Source organism: Microtus pennsylvanicus, chromosome 17, assembly GCF_037038515.1.
Source record: "Microtus pennsylvanicus isolate mMicPen1 chromosome 17, mMicPen1.hap1, whole genome shotgun sequence".
Taxonomy (NCBI): Eukaryota; Metazoa; Chordata; class Mammalia; order Rodentia; family Cricetidae; genus Microtus; species Microtus pennsylvanicus.
In genome coordinates, this window is record NC_134595.1 from 12,970,026 (window position 1) to 12,991,477 (window position 21,452).

General features: G+C 45.5%; 2 protein-coding genes across 2 annotated transcripts in view; both read right to left on the reverse strand.

The window, feature by feature from the left end:
- Window positions 1-21,452, reverse strand: part of LOC142836859 (uncharacterized) — a 309,196-nt gene that overhangs the window by 204,749 nt on the left and 82,995 nt on the right.
- LOC142837120 (uncharacterized protein C2orf78 homolog) lies at window positions 1,390-20,933 on the reverse strand. Its single transcript, XM_075952095.1, has 4 exons — window positions 20,397-20,933; window positions 7,731-7,959; window positions 4,138-6,001; window positions 1,390-1,507 (listed from the first exon to the last, which is right to left on the reverse strand). Exons 1-4 carry the CDS (start codon window positions 20,931-20,933, stop codon window positions 1,390-1,392), a joined length of 2,748 nt encoding a protein of 915 aa, XP_075808210.1.

A 21,452-nucleotide genomic window follows, 5' to 3' on the forward strand; every position in this document is an offset into this window, starting at 1 on the left:
AGCACATAGGCTTTGTTAGAATGGACAGTATTGTGTCTACACAGTAGCTGGGGATTGCATATTGAGAAAATACAAACACCATAAATATCTAGGGACAGGTTGAATACATTCCTTGAGTCAAATCCAGATGTTGTACTATCTGGAAGTAGATAGGCATTGTCAGAAGTCCAGCCTACAAGGGAAACAAAGGTACTGTCAGAAAAAAGAATCTGAGTTGAGTTGCAGTTGTAAATCCATGCAGCTAAGTCAATACATTCAGTAAAGTCTCTTGTGATTTTAGGTCAGCAGCAAGAATTGCCTTGGCCTACACGTGGACTCTTCATCAAATCATGCTGGGAAACCTGGTGATCCACATGTACAGAAAGAATCTTGATTCTACCTGGATTGTTGAAGCATATTTTTAGTTCCAGCACTCTTGAGGCAGGGACTCAAAAGACAGAGGAAGCGGCAGAGGCAGAGTCTAGCAGATCACTGAGTTCAAGGCTAACCTGGTCTATGATGTTATTACCAGGACATAGAGCGCTTTGGAGAGAACTCTCTCTCAAGGAACTAAAAGAAAGTGAATAAATGTCACCCTGCGAATATTCAATGCCACTCCCCCAGAGATCAAAGTTCAATAAACTCTTGTAATAATAGAGTACAGAGTAGCAGGAATAGCTGACAAATTTCAGGGGAGGCCAGTTTTCTTCTCTCACTTCCCCCACAAGAGGTGAAAGCCCTTCCCAGACTCCCGCGTGTGCATGCTGGGGTGGGTTCGAGGCTTCTTGAAGCTGTGGTGGCTGAGCACAGGTGGATTCCTCCTCCTTTTGGTCCTGGGATGGTGTGCTTCTCTTCTGACTTGACTCTTCCTAAACTGCTTCAGATCCTCTGTTTTCTTGAAGCTGTTTTCTCTGGCCCTCTTGGTTTTGTCTTGCTCATGAGCCCCAGCTTATTCCCTCCTGATGACTATGGAGTCTTTGTATAAGGATGCTGTGCATCTCTGAACATGTTTAATACATTGAGTTATTTGAAAAATTGTGGAAGGTGAATATCTGGCCCCGGTGTAGTCATGTCAGCAAAGTCTATGCTGGAGACCATCACAGTGTGCATGTCCAGGCTCATGATGGCCAAAGGTGCTTCTTCTCAAGGAGCTATGATCAACTGCAAGCTTCTGCCTCAGGGTGTTAGTGTCAGTAAAGCACAGTGTGTGCTGCAAGTTGGGGTGTGCTAAAGAGAGAAGTGATTGAACTAGGTTTCCTGTGTGCCTTTAAGGGATCCTTAAGCATTGATATATTGGCTGTCATCTCATTCACATTGTTTTCCTTCCCCCCCCCCCCTAGGTTGGGAGCTGTTGGCAAGAACAGGAATTCTGGAGACCTTTGGATGGGGGCAGTCAATGACCTGTCCCTATCAACAGGTGGCATCCTCATCTGTGAATGCAGGGTGGAATACTAGCAATATTGTGGACTGCAACTGATGGACTGTCTGTCCTGAGGTGTCAGTCCCAGGGACACCCCCTTCTCCAACACTGAAAAAGAGTCAAGGAAGAAGTTAGTCACTGGTAAGTGAGATGCTCCCCTCCTTCTGTGCCCTCTCCACTTAGGCCGTTATAGTGATGGGGAAGGCGTTCCTATGATCTCTGCTTGAGTAGCAATTTTTCAGAACAATGAATCTGTGTGGAATTACAGTTGTAAGCGCAAGCAGTTCAGCCTCTGTGACTTTTGGTAGCTATCAAAAATGTACTGTTGCTAACATACATCCTCACATAATCATGGTGGGGAAATCGGTGACCCACATATACAGAAAGGAAGGTGCTTTCACCTGTGATTTTGGTGCATTCCTTTAGTCCCAGCACTCTTGAGGCAGGGACACAGGCAAAGGCATTACAAAGGCAGTGTCAGGCAGATCTTTGTGATTTCAAGGCTAGCCTGATTAGTGAGGTCAGTTCCCAAATATTCAGTGATATGAAGAGAAACATTGTCTCAAGAAACTAAACTTATAAATAAATTAATTCTATTTCTTATGTGTCACCCGATACAAGGTTAATGCCATATGCCTCAGAGGACAATGTGTTACAAACTCTGAAATAGTTAGAGCACAGAATAGTGCAAGGAGGTTAAGATGCAGGGACAGGTCAGGATGGAGGAAAATATCAGGCCATCAAATGTCAGTTGATCAATGGTTGCTCAGGGAAGTAAAGGATTCTTTGCCAGCGAGAGAAGCCATTATTTGAGGGTTTTTTCTTGAAAACCAAGTGAAATCTTTGCTACTGATAGCTCAGTTAGAAGATTAATATCTCGATGATTTAGAATTAAATAAGTAAATCATAAGAAAGAAGACAACACAGGTATTAAAGGGGATAGAAAAAGACTGTTCTCACAGATTTTGGAAAAACTGAGGGTGAGTACATCCAAATGTTCTGATTCAGGAGGAATCAGGGAAATGCATAGTGAACCTCCAGTGGATGCCATTCAAGGCCGACTGGAAAAAGTGACCAATGCTGCTAATGGGAATTCACATTGAGGAATGCTATCTACTTCTGCTGGGGATTGGACGTTTTCCATCCTGACTGGCTGTCAGTGTTCCGGGACCACCAAAGCCTGCATCTGGCCCACCCCATGATTCATGTGCACCTTCCCAAAGAACTCGGGACATTAGAGAGGCACTTGCCCATCAGTGTTGATTGCAGCACTGTCTACAGTACATCAGGGAACCAGGCATGGTGTCCAACAGTGTTTCCATGGGTGAAAAACATGTGATGTTCGTAGACAGTCAAGTCTTTGCAGCAATAGAGAGGCTAAGGTTATGTTGTTTGCATTATGTGTACTCAACTTGGGTGTGATGAGATGGCTTCTTAGACAAGAACACTTGATTTTCTCGCAGAGTCCCCAGGTCGAATTCAGAGCACCTCATGATGGTTTTCAGTCTCTCTTAATTCCAGACTCCAGAGACCTGATGCCCAGATTTTGCCTCTGTGAGCACTCCACACATTTGTTACACAGTAGCTCATGTGGACAACACACACACACACACACACACACACACACACACGAGAAATGAACATGTTAAATGGATAATTTCAAAGATTGATACAATTTGAGATAAACCCAGTAATCCAAATCAACCCATATCAGAAAGATACTTGCCTTGAAGAATTTCTTTCAAGGTAGGATCTTGATTATGCATACATGGACTCTATGTTTCATATCATGAAAATGCAGGCAGATCTCTATGGCATGGTACTGATGTTTAAAGGGCTCGTGTTTGAGGTTCATAATGGGAGAAAGTGTGGTGACAGCAGGAGTGTGTTCAGTTTACAGTATACACTCTAGGAAACTTATCATGTTTAGTAACTCTGACCCGAATAATCACACAGAAACCACATTAATTACAGTACTGTTCGGCCAATGACCCCAGCATATTCCTGGTTAACTCTAACATCTTAATAAAGCCAAGTAATATTAATCTGTTCTCACCGTGAGTCTGTGACCTATTGGCAATGTTCTGGCATTCAGGCATCTTTCTCCTTCGGCAGCTACATGGCATCTTTTTGAGTTTGCCTGCTTTCTCTCTATATCTCAGCTCGAATTTCCTACCTAGCTTTGACCTGCTCAGTCCTTGGCTGAAACAGCTTTACTCATTAATGACCAATGGTAATAAAACATATTCACAGCATACAGAGGGGATTTCCACATCATCCTAGGATCCTGAAAATTAAAGTCCAGGAAAATAATCTTATTGCCGCTAGAGCTTTTTGCTACAGCTTTAACATTAAATAAGTAGTACCACTGACTTATAGCATATGTTGTATCTACGTAACATGTATTATTACATAACTAGTAAACATAAATTAATAATAGTAAAGTTCTAAGGAAGACATCAAAGCCCTCTCTATATACTCATGGATAAAATCACAGTCTTAAGTTTCTACAGTCAATTATAGTGTCTTCAAATATTTATAAATTTATAAACTATGTCTTTCCATTCATATATATGGATATATCTAAATATTATTCTGCATTACTATGTATGTATCTACATATCTACACATTAGGCTAAGCCTCTAAGCTTCATGTATGCATGAATATCTATGTGTATCTACATCTTACCTGTGTATGATGAACAGCGTTGTGTCCCAAAGGTTTGGGAAGCACTTACCCTGCATAGCCATAATATCTTGAAATTTCCATATCTTTCTCCCTCTGAAGGAAAAGCTGTGGTTTTCCCAGGGAGGTACACTTGGCAGCATTCTCTCGCTCCTGTTGAGCCTGCCTCTTCATGGCCTCCCTCTCTGGCCTCTGCTCTTCAGTGATGGGCTGTGAGATGACTGGCCCTGGAATGTCCACTTTCCTCCATGGGATGGGTTGGCAACTGAAGTCTAGCAGCAGGTATTGGATTTTAGCTTTGGGAGATGAGAGGGCCTTGTTGCTGGCAGCAGAAAGAGGCTCCCTGTGGAGTGAAGTGTGAGATGATGCTCTGTAGGGTGCAGGCAAAGAGGCAGCCGGCTGAGGCCCAGTGCAAGACTGGATGGGCTTGGTTATGTTGGCTCGTGTGGCACTGGTGCCGTTTGGCAGAGCTGGCTTGTCAGAGGCCATCAGTGATGTGCTGGCAGGAGCTGGTTGGGATGGCTTGAGCGTGGGAGGCTGAGCTGAGTGGGAGTGAGGCCTCACTGGGTAAGCCACATTGGGCCTGCGTGAAGCCAGGGAGAGAAGCTTTCTAGAAACAGGTTTGGTTTGAGGCTTGTCCAGGACTGGGAAAGGAAGAGGTACTAACTTGACCTTCCCATGTGGGGGCAGCTCATCCAGGGACAGAGATGGACACCGCTTGTGAGCACTGCTCCCTGGTCTCTGAATCTTGCCCGGGCTTTTGTCAAGGCTTTGGCCCTCACGTGGCATATCCAGCAGTGATGTGGTATCAGGACCCGTCCTGGGATCTTTGTTGCTGCTGAAGTTCAGCAGAGCCCGGGAGGAGGAGACGCCAGTTTTCCTCTCACTCTTCTTCCCCAGTGGGTGAAAGACCTGCACGGACGCCAGCATGTGCATGCCGAGGTGAGTTCGAGGCTTCTTAAAGCTGTCATGGCTGAGCTCGGGTGGATTTCTCTTCCTCTTGGTCTTGGGGATGGCGGGCTTCTCTTCTGCCTTGACTCTGTGACTCAATGGCTTCAGCTCCTCTGTTTTCTTGGAGCTGTTTTCTCTGGTCTCCTTGGCCTTTTCTTTCCCCTGTGCCCTTGCGACGCTGGGCCTCTTGGGTACAAATATCTGAGATTTGCTCTGCACGTGGTTGGCCATGTTGTCTATGGTTCCAGGATCATCTTCCTTCAGCATATCCTCGTGATGGGTTCTGGCCTGAAGAGCTCCATGAAACACATCAGAGACTTTCTGGCTTTCCTTGATGTCTAGTTCAGATTGTCCATTAAAGATGCTGGTGCGTGACTGGGCCTGATCCCTCCTGATGTCTTTGGAGTCTTTGGTTTGGCTTGCAGTGTGATCTTCCATTTGGTCAAGGTCAGTGATGGAGTTTAAGAGTTGGGGAAGGTGAATATCTGCCACCAGAGTAGTCATGTCTGTAAAGTCATTGCTAGACTCCATGACACTCTGCAGAGCCTCAGGGTCTTCCAGACCAAGGCCATTGTTTCCCAAAGTGACATTTTGAGAAGCTAGCTTCTGTCTCAGGCTCCCAACATCACTGTAGTTCAAGGGCTGCTGCATGCCGGGGTGTGCTAAAGGGAGGGGTGATGCGTCTTGGTTACATTTTGTGCGCTCATAGGAATCCAGAGGTGTTGATTGCTCAGCATTCATTTCATCTGCATTGTTCTTCTGTGTCTTTTCCAGGCTTGGGGCTGGAGGCAGGGCCAGGAATTCAGAAGGACTGTGCATGAGGGCAGTTAATGACCTGTCCCCACTGACAGGTGCTGTCGTCATATGGGCATCCTGGGTGCAGGCATTGCTGAGGTCTGGATTCTGCAGCAGACACAGTGTCTGCTCTGAAGGTGTCAAACCCAGGGTCGTCTCCCTCTCCACCACTGAAAGAGAGGAAGTTCAAAGTCAGTGCCTGGTAAGTGAGATGCTACCCCCCCCTTCAGTGCACCTGAGCACTGAGGATCCTGCAGCAGCGTTGCAGGCATTGCTATGAGTTCTGCTGGAGGAGCAGGGAAAGCAGCCCTCTTTGGAGACACATAGTAACTACTCATTTGTTTCTCATGACCGTGTGAGATCATGTTTTCTCTTGTGATTGTGTGGTGTGTACATGCTTAGTGATCATGGGGAGGTGACAGAATTCCTTGGTGTGCGTTCTTCCCTTTCTCCCCCATTTTCCTTTGGAACAGTGCCTCTCATTGCCTTGGGAGTTTGCTCTGAGACAGGTTGTGTTGCTCACTATTTCCTAATCTTACTCATCTCTACCAGTCTCTTTCTGTTCATTGTATTACTTATATGGCCTTGAAGCCTGGATTTTTATATGGGTTTAGGTATCCATATCAGTTCCTCAATTCTGAAAGGTGAGCGGTTCAAAAGCCCTGATATTCCTTAAGCTCCACGTTTCACAGAATTTTAGTTAGTGATGTGAAAATGTAAGACTGTAGTAGCTTTTAGCTTCAACTTTGTAACAGAGAACATGTCTACATACTCTTGGCCTTGGGTCACTGCTGAAGATTCAGAAAGAAAAAGAAAATGAGAAAGAGAAAGTGGAAGAAAGATCTAGAGGAAGAAAAGAGACAGAGACAAAGACAGAGAGAGGTTGAGCGAGATAGATAGGGCAAGATGCTTCAATCCTGCTTATCAATATTACACAGGTCAGAGCAAACTGTCACTACATCTTAAGTGTTAGAGAATGTCACAGCAGACACTAGGAGTGTGGGAGAAGACTTCCTCCAGGTCAGATCAGGGTTCCATTTCTCTAGATGCTAGTTTCAACTCGGGGAAACTTAGTGGTACAAAAACAGAAAAAAATTCTTGGTGTCGTCTAGAATCTGGAGACAGATTAGGAAGGAGGTGATTTTAGGGAGCTGGTGCATGGGGCTGATTAGCGTTGGCAGTGAAATGCGTTCCTGTGGTGTGGTCCTTGGACATGTCTAATGAAGGTTGGATGTCACTCACTTTCCTGTATTCTTTTTCATTATAGAGACTGAATATAGGGGTAATGAGCCTGAGCCACAGCCAACATGTCAGGACTCCCATTCTTCCTCTGTGTGGACATCCACTTCTGAAATGTAGAGCTGTGTCTCCTCTGAGGGTTGATCACACACCAATTCTCCTGGCTTTACTCACCTTGAAGACTGGTGTCTGGCATGGTTTGAGCAGATGAGGGCCAGTAGATGGGAGAGGTGGAGAAAGGTGTTTGGATGTTCCTTGGATGAATGTCCTGTAGTGCCATCACCATCTCTGGGTGCAGAGAGGAAGCCTGATTCCCAGAGTAGGACACAGAGCCATAGGCCTGCTGGCACTGCCAGAATTCTTCAGCCATCGGAGGACCCAGGCTGTTCTGGTCAATGTAATAGACCTGACTTCCATGCAGGTAGCAAGGTGCCAGGATATATCGTTGATCTGGTCCATTTGATGGTGTTGCCTGTACAAGGCAGGCAGAGAGTGTTGGATAGGATGGCGGTAATGCATTGATATGGAAAGTATTATCACACTGGGCTGTTATAGACCGAGATGAGGGGGTGGTATTCTGGTCAATGACAGTTAAAGGGGCATCCAGGAACAGAGCTTCCCTTCTGGTGGTGCTTTCTCTGAGATCCCAGTGGAGAACACTTGGATAGAAAAATGTCGAAGTAGAGATCTGGTTCTGGTCAGTTGGCTTAGTCAGCATGGTCGTGCCAGCTCGTTGGTAAAGACAGGCACTGTCCGTGAGCTGCTGGCAGCATGTGCTGGAGTCTGATGACAGGAGCCATGCTGAGCTCACAGCTGGGGTACAGACCCCATAGAAATTGCACACACTTCCTGCTGAGGGTGTGGCATTCCTCAGCACAGGCACAGAGGGCTGCAGAGCACATTCTGTCCCAGTGAAAGGTACACTTTGGCAATTTTCTGTAGGAAGCAAGAGAGAGTTGGACAAATTTGAGATGGAAGCTTTCTATCCCCTGGGAGGGACTGTGTTATCTCCAGGTTGTACTGAGTGGGAGAGTCTAGCACCTATGTTCCCTTACATATCCCAAGCAAATGGGTTAAGATCGATCGGTGGTGCTATGTAGGATGACAATCACTAGATGAACTTTCTGCTTTCTCCTGTGTGGGCATGGAAATCCTGGTCAATCTGCCTTAATCCTCACTCAGATCTAGACACGATGCTTCTTTTTCCTGGTTGTAATATAATAATGCCTGTTGGGACACTTCCTCGCAAATATATTCTACAACAGAGGTTATTATTGGGAAGAGACCCATAGGCATATTCCATACCTGGAACTTTGTCCTGTTCACTGCAGATCTTACAGTATAGAGTGACCTAAACTCACTCTACGTTGATCAGTCTGGCTTTGAAATCACACAGACAGGTCTGCTTCTGCCTCTAAAGTGCTGGTGCTGGAGCCCCTGCCATGACCACCAGGCCAATCTCTATTTTATTGAGTTTTTTTCTGAAATGATGTTTAACAAATGAGTAAGGAATTTAGGTAATTATTCCTTTCCCCTCTCTCTTTTTTTCCCTTGCATTTCTTGTACAAATGAGGATCTCTTATAATTTTATAACTTTTAAGCATTATTCAAATATGATTTCAGAAATACAGCCTACTGACAACATTTCTTCTTGTTTGCACCAGTTTAGTGTGTCCTCTTGAGACTGCTAATGTTTTATGGGGATCATCTCTGAATATGATTGCTTCTCAATTTAATATCTGTTGATTAAATTGTTTTCTTAACTGCTCCTCAGTAACTGTTAATTTTTATATCTCTTCTAAGGGGGAATCCTTGTGAGAATTCCCCCTCACAACAGCGTGTCAGTTGCCATGGTCAGACTCTAACTGACTGGACTTCGCAGCCCCAGTTGATCCAATCCAACACCACCAGTGCACATGAGACATGGGGAACTGGGCAGAAAGTGGTCTGGATGGAGTGTAAGAGCCAGGGACCAGATCAGTATATTCTTTCTATATGTGCCAGGGAACCTTTGTACAGACTAATCTAAACAGTACGTTGGGTTAAATATGGCTTGGGAAATGACAATGCCTTGTCTGCTTTGATTATACTCTGTGGTCGTCTTCAACATTGTGTTCTAAACTACCATTGTTGACCACCTGGGTCCCCTCTGCAGTGTGCCTTCTTATATTTATATACTTTCTAGACCCGTACTGTGTTTGCCCCCTTCCCTGACTTCCTGTGGGTCTGTCCTTCCAGCAACACCGTCAATATTTCTTTCAGTACAACAACTGCCTTCTCAGGTTCCACAGTCCTCTTATTCTCTTCCACTCTCCATGTTTAATCCAGGGAAGTCCAAGTAACTGCACACCATGGCAGTCGCCATTTTGTCCATAGTCAATATTCATTTGGTGAGTGTAGAGAGAGGCCAGTGTAGAGCATGTTAGACTTGAACTGTCCTCCATACCACCCAGTTCTCTCTATGTTGTGATTATAGTTGTGTGCCACCATCTGTGGTGTGACCAATACTGTTAGAGTCGCCCTGAATTTTAAACTAAGACTGGAAACAGTAGTGGGGGGAGACTGTCTCATCAGTGGTGTGGAGTGCTAGATCTCTGAGCGCCTTGTTCATGTTCCCGTGTCTCTGTAGTTTAATACCATCCAAAAGGGCCTGATTTTATTCCCTGTTCACTTTCCTCTGAAAACCCAACAGTACAGACCCCAAGCATAGTGACACTGTTCACTCCTTGAGGTGGATGGAAAACACTTGAGAATAAACTTTCTGTCTAAAATCACATACTTAGTAAGAACCAAAGCTAAATGTGACATTCAAATTTAGATATCTATATCAACATCAATAGTATCCACATTCAGTAAAGATTTACTAGTATAGTAAAAGTCAGTGGAGAAGATCACATGTTTTAAAGTCTCTATCCTTACCTGACATGGTCAAGGGGAGAGGATCAGCAATCCAAAGAACAATGGAGCAAGATAATCGGTCGGCTTTGTCTGATCAGCTGACCTCAGGGGCAAGTGTGTCCAGTATCAGACAGCACTCACTGGTCACTGGTCACCTGGACCTGTGATGATCCAAATTTGTTTACAGTCATCACCATGGAAACACCAAGATTCTACCAGGTGCTGGTAGGGTTGGAGGGAGAATGATGTCATAAATGAGGCAACAGCCAATGGGAAGGCTCGATTCCTAACTAGAAGATGGGATTGGTTGGAGAAGATGCCAGGAGACCAACAGTAGCCTTGGAGGCTGGGGTGTGGGCTACTGAAAGAGTCAATCATGGCATGGACGTGCCACTTCCTATGGCGTTTAGCCTAGGCTATCATGGCAGTGCTCTTATAAGGTTCACTGATGAAGCAGTGTATAATGTACATATAATGGGTCACCTTCCAACAGAAAGTGTCCCATCAGCCTACACTTACATACAGTGAGTAGTCTCGGGCAGGAGGGAGAACTGCTGTTGAGGGAACTCAGGTGATAGGCCATTCCCGTCCGTCTGGCTTTTGTGCCATGAGCATCTGTCCATGACCCAAGGAAGAGATCAAAGTGTTCCTTTGTGACTATGTGCAAGGTCAGGGCTCGGTGTGCTGCGTGCATGTTGATGAACTCTAAGACACTTGTCTTCTTGTTGCTTCTGTTATTCTTTTTTGTCTTGTTTGTCTGTCTGTGGGATTAGAGAGTGGAGACGTTACGCGAGACACACGGCGATGCGGGGTTAGGACGAGGACACAGACACGCGGCAGTCCCACGTGGGTGCACTTTAATGTTGGGGTAACAACAAGTAAGGGACAGGTGTGCAGAGTCGAAAGGAGAGAGGGGCAGAGAGAGAGAGAGAGAGCTCGTGGTAACCCCTGTTTTTAACGGGGAACACACGGGCATCTGGGAGAAATGCCCTGCACCTTTGCGGCTTCCAGTCCAGGGGGATGCTGGGAGCTGTAGTCTGCAAAAGGAACAACATTTCACCCTTTTGGTTTTATTAAAAAAAATTGTGGGGGGTCTTAAAGGGTAGGGAAAGGGGGCGTAGCCCGGTCTCTCATGACTGCTTCCTGCTGGCTTTGGGAGTCGAGGGATCCAGGGAGTGTCCAATTATTCTGACGATGTCCTTTGGGCGTCGAGGGATCCAGGGAGTGTCCGATTTTTCTGGCGATGTACTGTTGGTAATGTCCTGTTTGCTGGCTTTTTAAGGTGGCTGATTGAAGAAATCACATCTGTCTGGCTCTTCCTGAGTATCTGGGTCATAGTTTAGTTGCTGGAAGACAAAAGTCGCATTATTAGAGAGAAAAAAATTAAAGGGGAGAGGAGGTTTGGGAGGAGGTTTGGAAAATTAAAGGGGAAATTTGGGGTGGAGGAGTTTTAGGAGGTCTGGGGTTAAGAATGATAAAAAAAATTAAATGATACTTATTCCGTTAATGATCCGCTTTGTGTTTGATTTGTTTAGGTGGGTCGGGCTGGCTTCCTAGAGCTTAAAGAAAGTGTCTTAAAAGAAAATAGATTTTGACCGTATATTCCTTAACATTTCAGGGGTCACTGCTGCAGTCAGCGACTGACCTATTATGTCAAGGAACTTTGTTAAGAATCTGCTTACCGCCTGAGCCCTTGACTCCGTATTTGATGATGATATCTGTAACGACAGCTGGATGGTTATTTAGGAATTTAAAAAGGAGGGTGTGTTAACACAGGAGGATTAAATGACAGATGGGACCACCATTTCCCTTAGACTGGAGTCGAGGGGGCTGAACATGGTATCCTTTGGAACTTAAGAGAACAAGGTCCTGTCTGAGTTACCGTGTATGAAGGATTATCTTGAGCCGTGGAGATGAACAGTTTAAGATGTGACAGGTGAATCCAATAGGGAATTCCTTCAAGCTTGGCAGCTGTGGGGGTTAGAAGAATTACTCTGAAAGGACCCTACCATTTAGGGGAAAGAGGTGAGGGACCTTGGCCTGGAGGTGAGAGTAATACCTTATCTCCTATTTTCACCGGCGGTGGACATGTATTAGCACATGGTTGAGGTAATGAGTGATCTGTGAAGTCCCACAGTAGTGAAGGTAAGTGGAAAAGGAGGGGAGTGAGCAGGTGATCAGGAAGGAGAGAGGTTCCCGATGAGAGGCCGGGGGTTAAAACCGGCTGCCCATACATGAGTTCCAAGGGTGAAATGAAAAGGGGGCCCTTTGGGAGAGCCCGAAGCCTGAGAAGAGCAAGGGACAGAAGCCTTACCCAGTCGAGGTGGAGTTCCTGTGACATCTTAACGAGAGCTTCCTTTAAAGAGCAGTTAGTCCATTCTACCTTACCTGAAGACTGAGGGTGGTACAGTGTGTGGAAGTTCCAGGGGATCACAAGTGCCCTAGGCAGATTTTGAGAAATCTGGGAAGTAAACTCTGGGCCATTATCTTTTGGCAGATCTGACAGGGGGCCGCTGTGGCTTTTAGGAACCTGATATCCTTAGGTGTGGTTGTTTTAACAATGGGAGAATGGTGATCAGTGACACCGGGAGCCTAGAGGGGCTTTGGAAGATAGAGGGGGTGGAGTAGGGTGGAGAGGAGACTGAGAGGAGTCCGAAGATGCTTTTGGCTGCCTGTGTGACCTGTGGCAGTGGGAAGCCTCCAGCTGCTTGTGCGACCTGTTGGACGAATATGTATGAGGGACTCTATAGGAGGGGCTATGCGAAGTCCTTGCAGATCTGGAATGGGACTTTTTGGGGATCTGGAAGGGGAAAGGTTAGAGGTGTTAGGTGTGTCCTTCCTGTGCCTAGAAGAGACCTTGGAGGAAAGAGGAATGGGTGAGCTGTTGCTGTCACTCGACTGGGGAGAGCGAGAGCGAGTGGCCCCTCGAGGCCTGGGGGGTGGGGGCTGGAGGTATGTCCGCAGGATCCATGGCAGGAGCAGAGGGTTCCTGGAGGGATGGCATTGATAAGAACATGTGTGCAGGTGAACAGTGAGAGGCAACAGAGGGGTCAATCTTAATGGCCATGTAGAAAAATGCCATGATGTACATCATTTCTTTCCATTTAGCCGAACGGTGACAGAAGTTAGCCAATTCCTGTAAAATATCGGGGTCAAATGAACCCTGAGAAGGCCACCTGAAGGAACCCTGTAAATTGTACTTTGGCCAAGTTTTAGAATAAAGACGGATTAATGTATATAACTTCACGGAGGGAATTAGGGCATGAGGTTTCAGAGCTTCCAGCAGCTGCCCCAATGGGGAGGCGAGGGGAACCGTTTTAGAAGTCTTAGCACCCATGGCTAGAACCGTGAAACTATCCGCAGAAGGCACACGGAGGTGCCACGAACAAAGCAGCCCTAATTACAGGCGTCCGAGCAACCAGGGGGCCTTGCTATAGCCTAACTGACCCGAACCTAGCTTCTGATGGGGAATAATCCCGGCTAGGAGGAGGCACTTAAGCCTTTGGGGGCTGCCTGTTGCAGCCGAGAGGCGCTCGCCATGTATGGAGCCCGTAAAGAGGACAGAAAAGAGATCAGAAAGAAAACAGAAAAAGATAGAACTGGGAGCTCCGAGCTCCCAGGCGCGGATAAAAAAACAGGTCTAGCCGAGGGTGGAAGGCCGGGCGGAGGGGGGAGGAATCGGCAACCTTACCCAGGAGGCACCAAAGAGAGCGGGAGCTCTCTGGGCTTAATGGGAAGGCTATCCAACCCAGGTGAACTCACAAATTAGTCGCTCTTGGTTCCAGATGGCCGCATTGAACACGTGGGGGCGGTCACAGGTTGTTGGTCCCAAGCTTGTCCCGGGGGAGGCCCCGAGCTCTGGGAGGCACCAAAAGCCCAGAGTAAAGGCCTCAGGCGAGGGCACCGGGACAGGCAGAGACTGCTCACATGTGTACGAAACATTTCTTATCGTCGGTGGTACCATGGTATCGTCACAGTGCCTGAAAATTATGGATAGCATCTCCAAAGAGAGCAAAAGTAAGTTAGAGAAGTTGAGAAATGGGACCCTGAATGAGTGGAATATGGCACTCACTGAAGCTTTATGCCTCCTATATTCTATGTCCCAGAAATGATCTTAAGACTCAGGAGATGCTGGTCAAGAAACTCTTCAAGACCTCCCAAAAGATGAAGCTCTTTGGATCCTTTTATTTGGTATGAGTAAGAAGTAGATGATTGTCCCTCTGTTTCAGTTGTAGGATATCTAGAAGTCAGACTTGGACTGAACTGTAACCTCCCTTTCTGCTAGCAGGCTGGCTTTCATAGAAGGGAATTTTTTTTAACATTTTTTTATTGATAAAAGAAGAATAAAAAAAGAAAAAAAACAAATTTCCACCTCCTCACAGCCTCCCCTTTCCCTCCCCCTCCTCCCACTCTTCTCCCCCTCCTCCCACCCCTCTGTTGTGCCGTGATGTACAACAGAATCTCCTGTGGCTCAGAGGATCACAGGTCACAGTGGGAAGGGAACTTTTACTGTTTTATTGAAGGAAAAGGATAGGCCTTTGCATTTCCCTTCTAAACCTTTGTGCTTCTGCGTGAGATTAGTGCAGCTGCAGGTGTAGATGGAACTGCTCCAGTCTGTCTCCTTTCTCGACTTCCTTTTCTGTGTGCTTTTGGTGCTGATGGAAAAACTGTAAAAGTTTTGGCTGCTGATACTAAGTGGCTGTGGCTGCTGTTGTGGTGAGATGATTGCCTCTTATGCCAAAATGGATCATGCAGAATGCAGTCCATCCAAATATCAGGGACTGTGATGCAAGCAGGAGTGCAGTGGTTTGTATGTAAGAGCTAATGCACTCAGGTAGAGTAGTGTAGCCTGGTATTTTACCCCATAATAAAATGACTATCCCATTGAGATATTTTAGCTAAGATCAGTTGGACTTGATCTTTCTAGATGGTACAGAATATAAGAAGTGGGGGGTTATCTGAAAGTTGGGGACTTGCAAGTATTGCTTCCGTAGGAGCAGCAAATCAGTTGGTGGGTGTAAGGTGAAGTATTGTACCCTCTGTGTATTTCAATATACAGTGTCTTTAAACACCAAAGCAGGTCTACCACTCCTCCTGTCCATGCTGTTCCAAGGCGTTGGATGGATTATTGCTCTGCACATTGCTGTATATTGCAGTTTGTTCAGGATGAGGATACCTGTGTTAGGGCCTGAACTTGGTGTCCAGTAGCAGAGCAAATGATAAGAAATACGTGATGTTGCACACAGTGGAACTCATTACAGTAGAAACAATGAATGCAGTCAAGGTGATTGCAGGAGAATCCTTGGAACTCGAGATAATTATATTGTACCAAATGTATCCAGTCCCACAGAAACATCTTCTTATCCTGTCTCACTATGTGGATCCTTGGTGACACATCTCTACCTATAGACATTCATGAAATTGTAAGCAGTCCTATAAAGCAGAAGAACATTTCCTAAGATATTTGGCGAGAGCTAAGGAATGGCCAGGTAGTGGGAACTGAGTGCTGTTGTCAGTAGACAATATACAGAATAAAATCTGTTCATTGAATAAATAGTACAGTGAGACTTAAAGTCCATGAGAAGAATTCAGTACATCTTTTTGTTAAATGCTTTAATATGTAAAATAATTCCTGAGCTTTGTTCAACAAGTGTTATTCTACAAGGCACTTAATTTGAAAACATAAAGATTAAAATAATAATCTTAACATGAATGTATATCCATTCAAATGCCTTTCTGTTTTTCTGAGGAGTACAGTGAAGCCCAGTAGACTCATGGAGTCCCAAGTTCTGTAGTTAAAAAACACAGAAAGAGTGATCAAACAAGGTACCTCCCTAAACTATTGCTCTCCTTCATTCTCTTGTAGTCAATCGTGCCCCTATCAGGATGCTTGGATACAGGTTGTGGGATCCTTTCCTGCTGGCTTTGTTATATTTATCTAGACCAGTGACTCTTGACAGCACATAGGCTTTGTTAGAATGGACAGTATTGTGTCTACACAGTAGCTGGGGATTGCATATTGAGAAAATACAAACACCATAAATATCTAGGGACAGGTTGAATACATTCCTTGAGTCAAATCCAGATGTTGTACTATCTGGAAGTAGATAGGCATTGTCAGAAGTCCAGCCTACAAGGGAAACAAAGGTACTGTCAGAAAAAAGAATCTGAGTTGAGTTGCAGTTGTAAATCCATGCAGCTAAGTCAATACATTCAGTAAAGTCTCTTGTGATTTTAGGTCAGCAGCAAGAATTGCCTTGGCCTACAACACGTGGACTCTTCATCAAATCATGCTGGGAAACCTGGTGATCCACATGTACAGAAAGAATCTTGATTCTACCTGGATTGTTGAATCATATTTTTAGTTCCAGCACTCTTGAGGCAGGGACTCAAAAGACAGAGGAAGCGGCAGAGGCAGAGTCTAGCAGATCACTGAGTTCAAGGCTAACCTGGTCTATGATGTTATTACCAGGACATAGAGTGCTTTGGAGAGAACTCTCTCTCCAGGAACTAAAAGAAAGTGAATAAATGTCACCCTGCGAATATTCAATGCCACTCCCCCAGAGATCAAAGTTCAATAAACTCTTGTAATAATAGAGTACAGAGTAGCAGGAATTTCAGGGGAGGCCAGTTTTCTTCTCTCACTTCCCCCACAAGAGGTGAAAGCCCTTCCCGGACTCCCGTGTGTGCATGCTGGGGTGGGTTCGAGGCTTCTTGAAGCTGTGGTGGCTGAGCACAGGTGGATTCCTCCTCCTTTTGGTCCTGGGATGGTGTGCTTCTCTTCTGACTTGACTCTTCCTAAACTGCTTCAGCTCCTCTGTTTTCTTGAAGCTGTTTTCTCTGGTCCTCTTGGTTTTGTCTTGCTCATGAGCCCCAGCTTATTCCCTCCTGATGACTATGGAGTCTTTGGATAAGGATGCTGTGCATCTCTGAACATGTTTAATACATTGAGTTATTTGAAAAATTGTGGAAGGTGAATATCTGGCCCCGGTGTAGTCATGTCAGCAAAGTCTATGCTGGAGACCATCACAGTGTGCATGTCCTAGGCTCATGATGGCCAAAGGTGCTTCTTCTCAAGGAGCTATGATCAACTGCAAGCTTCTGCCTCAGGGTGTTAGTGTCAGTAAAGCACAGTATGTGCTGCAAGTTGGGGTGTGCTAAAGAGAGAAGTGATTGGACTAGGTTCCCTGTGTGCCTTTAAGGGATCCTTAAGCATTGATAGATTGGCTGTCATCTCATTCACATTGTTTTCCTTCCCCCCCCCCCTAGGTTGGGAGCTGTTGGCAAGAACAGGAATTCTGGAGACCTTTGGATGGGGGCAGTCAATGACCTGTCCCTATCAACAGGTGGCATCCTCATCTGTGAATGCAGGGTGGAATACTAGCAATATTGTGGACTGCAACTGATGGACTGTCTGTCCTGAGGTGTCAGTCCCAGGGACACCCCCTTCTCCAACACTGAAAAAGAGTCAAGGAAGAAGTTAGTCACTGGTAAGTGAGATGCTCCCCTCCTTCTGTGCCCTCTCCACTTAGGCCGTTATAGTGATGGGGAAGGCGTTCCTATGATCTCTGTTTGAGTAGCAATTTTTCAGAACAATGAATCTGTGTGGAATTACAGTTGTAAGCGCAAGCAGTTCAGCCTCTGTGACTTTTGGTAGCTATCAAAAATGTACTGTTGCTAACATACATCCTCACATAATCATGGTGGGGAAATCGGTGACCCACATATACAGAAAGGAAGGTGCTTTCACCTGTGATTTTGGTGCATTCCTTTAGTCCCAGCACTCTTGAGGCAGGGACACAGGCAAAGGCATTACAAAGGCAGTGTCAGGCAGATCTTTGTGATTTCAAGGCTAGCCTGATTAGTGAGGTCAGTTCCCAAATATTCAGTGATATGAAGAGAAACATTGTCTCAAGAAACTAAACTTATAAATAAATTAATTCTATTTCTTATGTGTCACCCGATACAAGGTTAATGCCATATGCCTCAGAGGACAATGTGTTACAAACTCTGAAATAGTTAGAGCACAGAATAGTGCAAGGAGGTTAAGATGCAGGGACAGGTCAGGATGGAGGAAAATATCAGGCGATCAAATGTCAGTTGATCAATGGTTGCTCAGGGAAGTAAAGGATTCTTTGCCAGCAAGAGAAGCCATTATTTGAGGGTTTTTTCTTGAAAACCAAGTGAAATCTTTGCTACTGATAGCTCAGTTAGAAGATTAATATCTCGATGATTTAGAATTAAATAAGTAAATCATAAGAAAGAAGACAACACAGGTATTAAAGGGGATAGAAAAAGACTGTTCTCACAGATTTTGGAAAAACTGAGGGTGAGTACATCCAAATGTTCTGATTCAGGAGGAATCAGGGAAATGCATAGTGAACCTCCAGTGGATGCCATTCAAGGCCGACTGGAAAAAGTGACCAATGCTGCTAATGGGAATTCACATTGAGGAATGCTATCTACTTCTGCTGGGGATTGGACGTTTTCCATCCTGACTGGCTGTCAGTGTTCCGGGACCACCAAAGCCTGCATCTGGCCCACCCCATGGTTCATGTGCACCTTCCCAAAGAACTCGGGACATTAGAGAGGCACTTGCCCGTCAGTGTTGATTGCAGCACTGTCTACAGTACATCAGGGAACCAGGCATGGTGTCCAACAGTGTTTCCATGGGTGAAAAACATGTGATGTTCGTAGACAGTCAAGTCTTTGCAGCAATAGAGAGGCTAAGGTTATGTTGTTTGCATTATGTGTACTCAACTTGGGTGTGATGAGATGGCTTCTTAGACAAGAACACTTGATTTTCTCGCAGAGTCCCCAGGTCGAATTCAGAGCACCTCATGATGGTTTTCAGTCTCTCTTAATTCCAGACTCCAGAGACCTGATGCCCAGATTTGGCCTCTGTGAGCACTCCACACATTTGTTACACAGTAGCTCATGTGGACAACACACACACACACACACACACACACACGAGAAATGAACATGTTAAATGGATAATTTCAAAGATTGATACAATTTGAGATAAACCCAGTAATCCAAATCAACCCATATCAGAAAGATACTTGCCTTGAAGAATTTCTTTCAAGGTAGGATCTTGATTATGCATACATGGACTCTATGTTTCATATCATGAAAATGCAGGCAGATCTCTATGGCAGAGTACTGATGTTTAAAGGGCTCGTGTTTGAGGTTCATAATGGGAGAAAGTGTGGTGACAGCAGGAGTGTGTTCAGTTTACAGTATACACTCTAGGAAACTTATCATGTTTAGTAACTCTGACCCGAATAATCACACAGAAACCACATTAATTACAGTACTGTTCGGCCAATGACCCCAGCATATTCCTGGTTAACTCTAACATCTTAATAAAGCCAAGTAATATTAATCTGTTCTCACCGTGAGTCTGTGACCTATTGGCAATGTTCTGGCATTCAGGCATCTTTCTCCTTCGGCAGCTACATGGCATCTTTTTGAGTTTGCCTGCTTTCTCTCTATATCTCAGCTCGAATTTTCTACCTAGCTTTGACCTGCTCAGTCATTGGCTGAAACAGCTTTACTCATTAATGACCAATGGTAATAAAACATATTCACAGCATACAGAGGGGATTTCCACATCAACCTAGGATCCTGAAAATTAAAGTCCAGGAAAATAATCTTATTGCCGCTAGAGCTTTTTGCTACAGCTTTAACATTAAATAAGTAGTACCACTGACTTATAGCATATGTTGTATCTATGTAACATGTATTATTACATAACTAGTAAACATAAATTAATAATAGTAAAGTTCTAAGGAAGACATCAAAGCCCTCTCTATATACTCATGGATAAAATCACAGTCTTAAGTTTCTACAGTCAATTATAGTGTCTTCAAATATTTATAAATTTATAAACTATGTCTTTCCATTCATATATATGGATATATCTAAATATTATTCTGCATTACTATGTATGTATCTACATATCTACACATTAGGTTAAGCCTCTAAGCTTCATGTATGCATGAATATCTATGTGTATCTACATCTTACCTGTGTATGATGAACAGCGTTGTGTCCCAAAGGTTTGGGAAGCACTTACCCTGCATAGCCATAATATCTTGAAATTTCCATATCTTTCTCCCTCTGAAGGAAAAGCTGTGGTTTTCCCAGGGAGGTACACTTGGCAGCATTCTCTCGCTCCTGTTGAGCCTGCCTCTTCATGGCCTCCCTCTCTGGCCTCTGCTCTTCAGTGATGGGCTGTGAGATGACTGGCCCTGGAATGTCCACTTTCCTCCATGGGATGGGTTGGCAACTGAAGTCTAGCAGCAGGTATTGGATTTTAGCTTTGGGAGATGAGAGGGCCTTGTTGCTGGCAGCAGAAAGAGGCTCCCTGTGGAGTGAAGTGTGAGATGATGCTCTGTAGGGTGCAGGCAAAGAGGCAGCCACCTGAGGCCCAGTGCAAGACTGGATGGGCTTGGTTATGTTGGCTCGTGTGGCACTGGTGCCGTTTGGCAGAGCTGGCTTGTCAGAGGCCATCAGTGATGTGCTGGCAGGAGCTGGTTGGGATGGCTTGAGCGTGGGAGGCTGAGCTGAGTGGGAGTGAGGCCTCACTGGGTAAGCCACATTGGGCCTGCGTGAAGCCAGGGAGAGAAGCTTTCTAGAAACAGGTTTGGTTTGAGGCTTGTCCAGGACTGGGAAAGGAAGAGGTACTAACTTGACCTTCCCATGTGGGGGCAGCTCATCCAGGGACAGAGATGGACACCGCTTGTGAGCACTGCTCCCTGGTCTCTGAATCTTGCCCGGGATTTTGTCAAGGCTTTGGCCCTCACGTGGCATATCCAGCAGTGATGTGGTATCAGGACCCGTCCTGGGATCTTTGTTGCTGCTGAAGTTCAGCGGAGCCCGGGAGGAGGAGACGCCAGTTTTCCTCTCACTCTTCTTCCCCAGTGGGTGAAAGACCTGCACGGATGCCAGCATGTGCATGCCGAGGTGAGTTCGAGGCTTCTTAAAGCTGTCATGGCTGAGCTCGGGTGGATTTCTCTTCCTCTTGGTCTTGGGGATGGCGGGCTTCTCTTCTGCCTTGACTCTGTGACTCAATGGCTTCAGCTCCTCTGTTTTCTTGGAGCTGTTTTCTCTGGTCTCCTTGGCCTTTTCTTTCCCCTGTGCCCTTGCGACGCTGGGCCTCTTGGGTACAAATATCTGAGATTTGCTCTGCACGTGGTTGGCCATGTTGTCTATGGTTCCAGGATCATCTTCCTTCAGCATATCCTCGTGATGGGTTCTGGCCTGAAGAGCTCCATGAAACACATCAGAGACTTTCTGGCTTTCCTTGATGTCTAGTTCAGATTGTCCATTAAAGATGCTGGTGCGTGACTGGGCCTGATCCCTCCTGATGTCTTTGGAGTCTTTGGTTTGGCTTGCAGTGTGATCTTCCATTTGGTCAAGGTCAGTGATGGAGTTTAAGAGTTGGGGAAGGTGAATATCTGCCACCAGAGTAGTCAT

Coding starts and splice junctions, on each gene's coding strand:
- LOC142837120 (XM_075952095.1), bottom strand. CDS start 20,933: ATGCACATGCTGGCATCCGTGCAGGTCTTTCACCCACTGGGGAAGAAG. Junction 7,960..20,396: donor AGTCTTGCACTGGGCCTCAG/GTGGCTGCCTCT, acceptor TGTGCTCTGCAG/CCCTCTGTGCCTGTGCTGAG. Junction 6,002..7,730: donor TTCGACATTTTTCTATCCAA/GTGTTCTCCACT, acceptor CCTCTCTTTCAG/TGGTGGAGAGGGAGACGACC.